The sequence below is a fragment of the Lontra canadensis genome, unplaced genomic scaffold, assembly GCF_010015895.1.
Source record: "Lontra canadensis isolate GAN:19392208 unplaced genomic scaffold, GSC_riverotter_1.0 scaffold32, whole genome shotgun sequence".
In the NCBI taxonomy this organism is placed as follows: Eukaryota; Metazoa; Chordata; class Mammalia; order Carnivora; family Mustelidae; genus Lontra; species Lontra canadensis.
Window position 1 is genome coordinate 730661 of NW_022631026.1, and position 11251 is coordinate 741911.

Consider the following 11251-nt stretch of genomic DNA (forward strand, 5'->3'; position numbering starts at 1 on the left):
GCCACAAACCAGGATTTCTGAGGCCCCGACCAGGGACGAACCTCAACCGCCCGGGAAGTGACCGGCTCAAACACACACCCGGAGGCCGGGGGAACTCAGACCAGTGGTTCCAACTCCATCTTTCTCGGGCCTGGGGGCGCCAACAGGGAGGTCTTGAAAACAAAGGGATAGTACAGGGTCACATGGTCCAGCTAATTGGGGGGTCAGGTTCTGTCTTTATCTTCTTATTTTTAAGTTCCCAATTTCTACCAAATCATTTCTTTAAAAATAGGGGAAAAAAAATCATGGTGTATGAGAGCAGAGATCTGGGAGACAAGTCACAGGGGAAAATTAAATATTTCTGCATGAGCAGTCTGTCACATGACAGCACCTACCAGGCCCCCACCCGCACCTACGGAACTGGGCCGCATTCCTCTTCATGTCCCTGTGTCCCGGCCAGGTGCTCCTGTCTGGACTGTCCCCTCAGTTTCCCAAAGCCTGTGCCCCCACCATGACTACCCTGGCTCCTGTGACCTCTGTCCAGGGTCCAGTGACCTGCAAAATGTCCCCCCAGGGAACCTATCACAGCAGGACTGGGCCGCAGCCGGGTCCCGGGGTCTCCACTGGCAGCCTCTTCCGGACCTCGGTTTGCAGAGTGGCAAAGCGGGTGTGCTCATTTCACCAATAATCTGTGCAAGTTGGCTTCCCTGTGCAAGGGACTTGGTTGGCACAGCCTGCGTTTGGTCTGCCTCAAGGACTCCATGAGACTAAGCACACGGTCTTTTCAAATCATTTCTGGGGACGCCTGGGTGGCTCAGCAGGTTAAGTCTCTGCCTTCGGCTCAGGTCATGATCCCAGAGTCCTGGGACCGAGCCCCGCATCGGGCTCTCTGCTCAGCGGGGAGCCTGCTTCCTTCTCTCTCTCTGCCTGTCTCTCTGCCTGCTTGTGATCTCTGTCAAATAAGTAAATAAAAGCTTTAAAAAAACAAAACATCTCTGAAACTACAGCATCCCTGCAGACAGAAGGTAAAGTTTATGCCAATGAAAGCGGTCTGGAAACCCTGCAGGCTCACCACGAGGTCACTTTGTCACTTTCCGGGCTTGCCCTGGGCTATTTTAGAAACGGGTGAGGTCTCTGTGGCGAATTGCGCCAGGCGGTAGGCCGAAGACCCCTTTTGGTTCTGCAACCCTCGTACCTTAGAGTACGGCTCTTTTTTAAAAACAATTAAGATGTGGCGGCAAAGCCCAGCACCCGCCAGATGTGAAAAGCGGCTTCGGGGTCCAGCTTTCTACCGCGACCCAGGGAGGAAATTCTCCCTGTCCGGACAACCCCCGCTGCGCCGCCTGCTGCCCCCGTGGAGGCCCGGGCCGCACGGACCCTCCGGAAGGGAGCCCAGCCTCTCCGTGGACGAACAGCGCTGCTGGCTCCCGCCAAGGCCCCCGCGGCCGCGGCGGCACGGTCGGTGGCCAGGAGCGCTGTGCCCGGACTGGCTCACAGTTCAACGCCCTCCGCCCACTTCCTACAGTTCGCTCGGGATTTTACAACTTTTGCAGGCTCTTGGGCGGTGCCAAAAGGAGTCCGGCTCGGCCAAGAAAAGTGGAAAGTATTTTTGGCATCCAGAAGGGCAGCGGCAGGACGCGGACACCGCCGGCGCCCGCCTCTACAGATCTGGAGAGCCCCTCGTCAGGGGCGCGTCCGGAACCCTGGAGGCTGCACTAGGCCTGCGCCGAGGCCGAGGGTCGGGGTCGGCCTCGGGGGAGGGGGCGTTACGGGGAAGGGCGAGGTCCGCACGGTGTCTGCGCCGCGCAGAGGCCCAGCGCGCGACACTTTGTACCCACTTGAGCGCCAAGTGGCGGCGAGTGCGGCAGCCCCGCGAGAGGCGCGCCCCGGCGGAAACGCGCCCGAACCCCGGAACTCGCAGACTCGCGCCGCGGCGGCCGCGCTCGCTGGGGCACCGTCCAAGTCCGCGGGACGCGCGCCCCTCGAGCCGGGGACACCCGGGCAGGAGGCTCTCCGCGCCCAGCGGATGCGGGAGGAAAGGGCGCCGCTACGGGTCCCTGAGGGTCCGCGAGGGAAGGTCCCCCAAAGAGGGGACGCGGCTATCGCGGTCCCGGAGGACGGCGAGGCGTGGGGGTGCACCCATCTGCAGCGGGACCGAGAGAGGCCGCAGAGGGGAGAAGGGGGCGCGGAGAAGGGAAACCACAGGAGAGGGAAGCGGGGAGGGGAGGCGCGGAGGAGCGGACGGGGAGGAGGAGGGGAAGGGGACGGGGAGGAGGAGGGGGGCGACCCGCACACCGCGTTCGGGCAGGGCGGGGACGGAGAGGGGCGGGAGCGGGAGAGCTGGGCGCCGAGGGGGCGCGGACACACAGGGAGGGGGCGACACACTCTGACGGGCGGCCCCCGCAGCTCCCCCGTCCCGCCGGGGACTCGGAGCTGCTAACAAAGGAAGCTCCGGAGGCCGCGCGCCCCGCGCTCAGGTCCGCCCTCCGCGCCCGGGCCAAGGCGGACAAAGGCCTGAGGGCCACTGCTCGGCCCCAAGCCCAGAGCCCTGCCTACCCGCTCTGGTGCCCCGCCCGGGTCCCCCCCGACCCCGGCCCCGCGCCCCGCCGCACTCACAGGATGGAGGTCTGCGGCGCCACGGCGGGCACGGCCTCCAGCAGCAGATGCATGCAGCGCACGGTGGTGCGGAAGCACAGGCAGCGGCTCGGACAGCCGGCGCCCGACTTCGGGGCGACCGTGGCCAGCGCCCCCCAGCCGCAGCAGAGCACGAGCGCCAGCAGGCAGCTGCGCGCGGGGCCCGCGGGGCGCTCGGCCATGGCGCTGGGCGCGCGACGCTCGGACGAGAGAGGACCGGCAGGGCCCGGCGCGACCCTGCGGGCTCCGGACTGCGCCCGCCCGCACGGCCCACGTCCCAGCTGTGCGCTGGGGGCGGGGGGGGGGGGCGCCAGCTGTGCACATGCGCGCGGCTCCTCCCTTCGCACCCTCCCCGAGGGCCGGGGCGGGGCGGGGCGGGACCTCAGGCCCGGCGTGAAGCGGCCGCGACCTGGACCCTGCTCAGGGGCCGCCCGGCAGCCGTCTCTGGAGGCTCCCTGGTGCAGAGGGTCGCTGGGGCCCCTGGGGACAAGTCCGGGTCTGCACTTGGGAGCTGGGGGCCTCGGCCATCTCGCCTAGCTAGCTGCGCTCTCCACATGTGTGCAGAGAGAGGGTCGGGGTTTTGGTGGTGGTGTTTTTTTTGGTCGTTGTTTTGTAGAAGCCGTTCAAGTGCTCACTTTGTTCCAGGCACGGTTCCAAGGGGCCTCTCACTCTCTCTCTCCCCCTCTGTCTCGCTCCTGCGCTCTACCTCTCCCTCTCCCTCTCTCAGTCTCTCTTATCCCTCTGCGCCTATCAACCTCCCCTCCGCTCGCTCTGAACACACACAAGCGGCGACAGGACTGAAGCCGGCCAGTAGGGCCCCTGCCTGTGCCCTGAGACCCGCTTTCTGCCCTTGCTGGCCCCGGGGCACTGTTTGGAGCACAGAGGACATTGGCTGGGCCAGGTGGACCTCGCTCAGGGCCCTTTAGCTCCCTCCCTGGAGGACACACCCAGAGGAGAGCCCTGGACCCACCCCAAGTGGGACTTGGGTGGCTCCGCCGGCAGTCCGGACGAGCTATGGAAAGGAGGGACACCGAGTCACACACATAGACGTCTGCAATTCTGTTCTGAAGCTCTATGCATTATCCACTGAGTCTCACAAGAACCCAATGCCTGCGTCTGACAGATGAGGGTCGTCACCGAGAACCAGTGTCCAGCTGCAGCCCCGGTCTGCAACGTGTCCACTGTGCAGCACTCTAACCCAGGTGCGCCGCAGGGTGTCGGGGTGAGACAGGTGAGTGGCCAGGCTCTTTCTTGGGGATGGGTGAGCTGTGCCTGCGTGACACACAGTTTTCAGCGTCCCCATCTGGGGGCAGCTGAACTGCCATCCCGAGGCTTCTGTGTGTGTCTTTGAAGCCACTGTCCCCACGACCACGTGGAGCAACTTTCCTGGTCATCTAAGGACCAGCATAAGCCATCCCGGGGTGCTGTATACTAAGCGGTCGCACGTGCCCCCCGCTGGGCACTCCTGCCTCCTCCTGCTGCGCCATCTACGTGCCCCCACCTGAACGCCCGCACAAGAATTTCAAGCTAACCACATCAGCAACGTGAAACTTGACTCTTCCTGAAAGTGTGTTTTTCCTCCTGAATCACGAATTCGATCCTCCAAAGCGCTTTCCCAAAACTCCAACCTGGAAGTTATCCCCACCCTCGTCCTCGGCCCACTTTGCGGAGCCGTGAGTTCCAGTCCCGGGTGCTGCTCCTTGCCCGAGCCCTCCCGCTCTCGCGACCTCACTGAACTCGCTTTCCTCAACCGCTGACCGCCCCCCCCCACAGCCCCCGTCACCACGGATCCTCCCTCCCGGGGACCCTGTCTCCTGGACCTGCTGGCCCATCCTCCCTGGAGGGGACAGACCATGTCACAGTGCTGACCCCTCTCCTTCCCAGTCCAGACTTCGGATGTAAGTGGGCGAAGGCCGCGGCTCACACAACAGCTTCGGCGCCCGGTGTGCAGGACGTCCAACGCACCCTGTGCGCCCTGTGAGCTTCTCCCTCCCGCAGCTCGGTCCCCGCCCGCTGTGGGGTTAACTGTACAGGGTCTGGCAGGGCTCCTGCACGTGGGCTTTGACCAACGGCCGATCTAGGTGTGGTGCTGCCAGGATTTTGCACGTGAGATGAACGTCGGTTCACGTCTGTGCTCTGTTGCCTTGATGTCCCGATTACCCACCACCATGTGGCTGGCCTTCACCCCGTCGGTTTAAGGTCCTAAGAATAAAAACGGGGGGTTCTCAGAGAAGACATCCTGCCTCCAAACCTTGGCCTCATCCCCTGCCTGGGTGTCTGGTCTGATCGAGCGGGTTCCCTAAAGCCCATCGTCCATCTGTCCCTCCTCCTTCCTTCCTTCCTTCCATCTTCCTACTGTGCCGTTGCTCTGGAGACCCTGAAGGACAGCCCTTTGCAGAGCGCTGGCTGGGGAGGTGTAGGGGAGGTCGGTGCCTTCCCCCTGCACTAAGGAAGCTCCTCTGGTGGGCTAAGCACACTTCCCGGGGCTTGGGGCCCTCGTTTCCTGCTCCTGCCCTCTAGAGGCCCAGGGGAGCCCCATGCTCCAGGCTCCTGACCTGCCCCAGAATGTCTGAGGACTTCAAAGCCACTTAAAGGTCCCAGTGGCCCAGGACCCAGAGCCCCGTTTCACTTTGTTGGCGACTTTGCAAGTCTTATTATCTGGACCAAAGCCTGCTGTCTCTGTGCTGTTGCTGACCCGGAGTCGCTCTGGCATCCGTACCGAGAAGGCAAGACGAGGAGTGAGGACACCCTGTGTCAGCCTCAGCCCCATGGATTCTTCGAACGAACGCCATCTTTCTGGCGTCTCCCGGCAACCCTGGAGAAAGTGCAAGCTCTGTGCCCAGCCACCTGTGAGAATCAGGAGGGCTTGGAGCTCATCGGGGGAGGGAAGTGGCTCCGTGTTCAGGTGGGGTCGGGCCCTTCGGGAGCCACCTCTGCGGCCGCTGGACAGTGCTGGGGACCCTCCAAGTCCTCTGCCAGGTGGCTGCGCTCCTCCCCAGCCCCCCCTGTTCTCTGAAGAGTTGGCTGGGGCTACCCGGAGCCTGACGCATGGCAGTTCGGGAAGCTGAGCCATCCCTCCGTGCCTCAGCGCCCCCAGCCAGGGCTGGCCCTTGCCTTGAGGCTGTGGAGCTGGGGTGGCGGGTCAGGGCCAGTGTCTCCTTGGCTCAGCTGGCTGCTCCCACTCCTGAGAGGCCCCCTTGTCCATGCGGCGCTGGTGGGAAGCCCCAAGGCGGGGTGCTTCTCGCCCTTCATGCCCACAGGGTCCCTCCAAGTCCACCGCTCGTATTTCCTGCCACCCCTTCCCAGAGTAATGATGTCATCGGTCTGTCTGCCTGTCTCCCTGGCAGACGGGGCTGTCCTCGAGGATGTGCATGGAAAAGGGTGCGGGGTTCAGACCAGGACCAGGCAGCCTCACACTCCTGGCCCCTCTCGTCTCCTCCTAGGTCTCCGTTTCCCCATCTGCGACAGGAGACCGGGTGGCAGCGGGGATAAAAGACGTGCAGGGGCCGCCTGCACCCAGTCCTATGCAAGAGCCCAGGGGGCTGAGCCCCCTCCTTGCCTGGGAGGCTTCCTGGGGTCTGGGTGGGCCCGGAGTATGGGAGTCTGGAAGGCTGGAAGGCCGCCGTGGGGCCATTCCCAGACGATGAGTCAGCGCCTTACAGAACCTGGCTGTGCCTGAGGCTCGGGCCTCCCTCGGCAACCTTCACGCCCCTCCTGGGAATCCCTCCCCTGGTGCGCCATGTGTGCCCGCCCAGCCCCCAACCGCTCCACTGGCTGCAGCCTCCCCTCAGACCCGTGCCCAGTCCGCGAATGTCTGGTGGCTTCGTCCTGGAGGCCCAGAGCCCGCCAGCAAGGCATCAGCAGCGGGGGGGCTCGGGCGGCTCCTGGAGGCTCCAGGACAGAATCTGCCCCAGGCATCTCTTCAGCACCCCTGGTGCTCCTGACCCTGTAGACATCCTGACCCTGTAGACATCCTGACCCTGTAGACATCCTGACCCTGTAGGCATCCCTCCCGCCTCCGCCCGGGGCCCTTCTCAGTGCTCCCTGCGTCTGTGCCTCACGTGGCTCTTCCCTCTTCCAGGCTCCGGCTCCCAGCCGTCCTGGCCATCTCTTCCCAGCAGCGCTCCGTACCCACAGCGGACTTCTCCCAGGCAAGGTCACGTTCTGAGCTCCCAGCAAGGCCGAGGTTCGGGGGACAGAGGCAACAGGGCAGAGATGGAGTCAAGTTCTGTGGTCACATCAGAGGGCCTGTCTCCCTCGTAAGCCGTCGTGAGCCCCAGCGGGGAAGGTGCCTGGCACAAAGGCTGGTCATAGCAGCTCCCAAAATAAAGGCATGTGGCGTGGCTGAGGGGCTCGAAGGCGAGGCTAGGCTGCTGGCCTGCACCGGGAAGGCCAGGGGACACGCGAACTGGATGCTCTAGGATGCGGTGCCGTCTCTCCGTCGCCCTGCCCCTCCCCAGCCCTGCCCCCAGGCAACCCATACCTTGCCAATGGTCAAGGAAAGAGAAATCTTTTTTCTTTTTTTAAAGATTTTATTTATTTGACAGAGAGAGATCACAAGCAGGCAGAGAAGCAGGCAGAGAGAGAGGAGGAAGCAGGCTCCCCGCTGAGCAGAGAGCCCGATGCGGGGCTGGATCCCAGGACCCTGAGATCATGACCTGAGCCGAAGGCAGCGGCTTAACCCACTGAACCCCCCAGGCGCCCGACAAGAGAAATCTTAACAAGCCTTTTTCTTTGGAGGGTCGAGTTCTAGTTCCTCCTCCTCCTGAGGAATGTACGTAAAATCTGTGTAGCTCAGGTGTCTGTGTAAGTCGAGCCACACATGAATTCAGTGGTTTTCTCAGACCACAGCGGCTCTCCCTGTGCCCGCAGGACAGGGTCTGGCAGCAGAGTCCCAGCTGAGGACTGCTGCTACCGACCATGACCTAGGCCCTGGGCACACACAGTGGGCACCCGCCCAGCCTATCGACACACGTGCGGGGTGTGTTCCCGGGCCCCCATGTCCATCGTTCCAGGAGGACACACGCACAGATGCACGGCTGAGCCCGGAGAGGTGAGGTGAGCCAACCTTTCTGAGGCAGGCTAAGGGACCCTAAAAGAACCACGGGGCGTGAGGACCCATGCCGTGAACATCTCCACCCCCTTCCCAGACCTTGGAAGGCAGGGGCTTTGGTACCCGACCTGCCCAGACCTGTAACCCGCCCAGCAGCAGAAGCAGGCCGTCTGGGGTCCCTGTGAGTCTCCATTTGGAGCTTGAGGCCTGGAGAAGGCTGGTGAGGACCGAGCCTGTGCAGCGAGTGACCAAAGCCCCTGGGCGCCTCACCCCCCCCCCCCCGGAGAAACCCCCAGTCTGGGGCAAACACAGGCTTCTCCGTGAGCACCCGGACGGAAGGGGACCTAAATCATGTGACACGTGCACGGCCCACAGGGGTCACGAATAACTCAGCACCACAGTCCGTCCCTTCTCTCCGGAGAAGGCCTGCATCACCTGCACTGCACGACTTTCTCCCCTCCATCCTGGCTCCCACTGCCGCGTTGGGAAGCCCTCACCACCTCCAGCCCTTCTCTGGCACCTGCAGCACAACCTGTCGGCCTGGTGAAAACAGACCATGTTGGTTTGCTGGGCAAGTTTCTAACTCTAGATAAGAAACCTTTTGTCTGAAGCTCACAGAACCTTACCCAGATGTCCCTGACCAGGTTGTGGGGCTGCCCCTAGAGAGGACGCTTGACACCCCCCCCCGGGAGGAGGGCATCCCCTTTCACCGGCCGAGGGGACAGCAAAGGGAAACTGAGGCCATGAGAAGCATGGAAATTCTAAACCTCTGCAAGAGAGAGTGCTTTGCATAAAATCCCCTGTCTCTGCGAGCTGCCTGGTGGGGGGCAGGGGGGTCTTGCTTCCCTCGAGGGAGGGACAGAGCCCTGAGGACTCCCCACCTCCCATTTCACTCCCAACCAGAAGAGCACTGAGCTACGCTGAGCATGTGCTGGGCTAACCCAGGTGAGATCATTATTAGCTCTAGCCAAAGATGCCCCGTAATCCTTTCTAATAAGTTAAGCACTTTCAGAACAATAGTGTGGGCTGGCTGGCTGGCCCTAGCGGCCGCAGCGGCTGACTAATGCTTCCTGATCTCCGAGTCTGCACACAGTCCCTGTAAACAAGCCTCCCGTCACCCAGTCACCCGGGGAAGGGGAAGGTCAGCCCAGCCACGGAACGGGAGCTCAGGGAGCTCGGCGTGGGTGTGTACTCCGCCCTGCGAAGGAGCCAGGGGGCTCATTTCGTGAGAAAATTCCAGGGCCCTCCCTTGGGAGCTCAGCCTGACTTCCAAGGTCTCTGTGCTCCTCGCCAGTGGCCACAGGCGGCCGCGCCCCGGCTTCCGAGGCTCAGCTCCCGCCTGGAGAGGCAGCAGCTGTGGATGGAGCCAGCCGGCATGGGGGCGGGAGGCTGTCCCGGAGGGCTGTCCCCCAGGCCCAGACCCGCAGGTCCTGAAGATGCCTGCGTCAGTGTGGGTACAGCCATGAGGGCCCCTTCGCCGGCTGTCCACAGCCTTCTCCCACGGGACCGCCTCCTGCTGGCTGCACAGGCCGGGTGCCACGCAACCTGCTCCCAAGCCCACCTCCGATGCACAGCCCCTCGCTGCCCCGCTGCGAGCAGAGCAAAGAGAGCAGTCAGGAGGATGGGATCCCCGTCCCTGGGGTGGAACCATGGGCACAGAGGACGCAGGCTGTGGTGTCACGCAGTCGGCACCGCACACAGAGGGACCCAGGGCCCCCGTTCCTCTCCCCCAGCCTGGCCTCTCTCAGGAGTGAAGCTCGCTTCCCCACTATGGGGAGGCAACACCCACTGGCTTTGGGAAAGGGAGTTCAGGCCTCCTGTGTGTGAAGCGAGTTCACATTCTGAGTTCCAGCCATGAGTCTCCCGCTGGCAGGAAGGGCCGTGAGTGCTCTGGAGGACGTGGCCTTCTAGGGTCACAGTAGTTGTCATAACAAAGAAATGCCGTGATTTTTCACACCCAAACCACAAGGCCGCAGAACCAGGCTACATGACCTGCCCTTCCTGAAGCCCTCACATCTGGCCTCCCCTCCCCGGCGGGACCCCCTGGCCAGCCTGGCGCTGGGCACCTCACCCCGGGCACGGCGAGGACACAGGACGGCCAGTCTGCAGGCAGACACTGCAAACACAGGTCGCGGGCCTGAAGGTCTCTGCACCCCGACTGGACACCTCCGCTGCGTCCTGCTTGCCTTCCTGACGGTTTCGTCTTGGGAGCTACGTGGAGCGGACTCCACACCGTCTGAAAGGCTGCGTGAAAATCCAGGGAAACAAAGCATGAGATCTTGACCGAGATGTGGCTTTTCTCTGTGACCTCCAAATCTCTGGGCCAAGACGCAGCCTGCCCTCTGGCCCAGAAGTTCAAGCCTTTCTGTCGCTCGCTCTCGTCCTTCGGGTTCGAGAAACCAGACCTCAGAGTACCGGTTCGTGTCACTTCGGTTTCTCCCGCCGGCTCTCGCACGTCCCCGCCATGGCTCATTTACCAGGGTTTCTGCGGCACGGCTTTAAGGGAGTCCCGTCGGTGGCCGGGATCCCTGAGTCCTTTCCTGATGGACGTTCTGTCTGCCGAAACCCTGTCAGCTCTGGAAGCCGCGGCCAAGGGCCACTGTGTAGGGCAGGAGGTCCGGAGTGCTCTGGATGGCGTATTTCTGTGACAGCGAGGGCGGGCCGCGGCAGCCACGAACACTGTGTATCCCTCCCAGGCCGTGGCTGCGAGTCTGAGGTCAGCGCTCGGCCGGGTCCCGATCTACAGAGGGAACAAAGATGCGGCACTAACACAGTCACGGGGGCGCCATCCCCGTGACCTATGAGCCCCGAAGCCCTCATCTCCTGACACCATCCCACCAGTCAGGTTTTCAACATGGGAATTTGGGGGGACATAGCATTGATTCCGTAGTAATCTCCAGTGGACAGTGTGACCCGCTGACACCCACACGCGGGGAACGCGGCAGGCGTCCCAGCCCTTGGCGCCTCTCACCATACAGATCCTTCTGTCCACATGTCCTGTTCTCAGGGACACGTTTCCAAGCCACCCTAATACATCAACGAACCTGGAGGATGTCGTGTGGAAGGTAAGACGGGAAGGCTGGGGGACCTTGGGTCTCCCACGGCTGCGGATGGAAGCAGATAACGTCCCGGGAGATGCGCAGGGTGTCTGTGGCCTCCCTGGCGACTGTCACTAGAAGCCTCGCTCCAGGACGCCCCGAAGGTGTGGCATTCTAGCCAAGGATTGAACTCCCACGGCCTGTCCCTCCCCCGAGGCACGGGGGCCTCCCGCGCGGAGCGGAAAGTACACACCGGCCTTCCTTTGACCCTGGCTGACCATTCTGTGGTCTTCCCTCCTATTCCCTTACCTTCAATCACCCCCGAGCAGGGGGTGTGTGTTTACCAGAAATGGACGTTTCCAGAAGAGTGAGCTTACACACGTCAGGATTTAGTCGAGGGCCGAGTGGAGGTCCCCCATATCATTTGGAAATGATAAATGTGGCTTTACACGCGGCCCAGGGGCACCTCAGCGGGCAGGCGTCCACCTCCATCTCAGCACGGGTCTCCGATCCAGGTTTTTCCGCACCTGCTTGTGCTGAAGAGCGC

The 11251-nt window shown here is 62.9% G+C and overlaps 1 protein-coding gene across 2 annotated transcripts in view; it reads right to left on the reverse strand.

Annotated features, from left to right (window-relative positions):
* PXDN (peroxidasin) overlaps positions 1 to 2880 on the reverse strand; it is a 67646-nt gene extending 64766 nt beyond the window's left edge. The window contains exon 1 of one of the 2 annotated variants that reach the window (XM_032866753.1): positions 2596 to 2880. In XM_032866753.1, coding sequence (XP_032722644.1) covers positions 2596 to 2795 — 200 coding nt within the window. In that variant the 5' untranslated portion in view covers positions 2796 to 2880. The remainder of the gene's footprint in view (positions 1 to 2595) is intronic. The other variant, XM_032866752.1, reaches the window with a different exon arrangement.
* Between the last annotated feature and the right edge of the window lie 8371 nt (positions 2881 to 11251).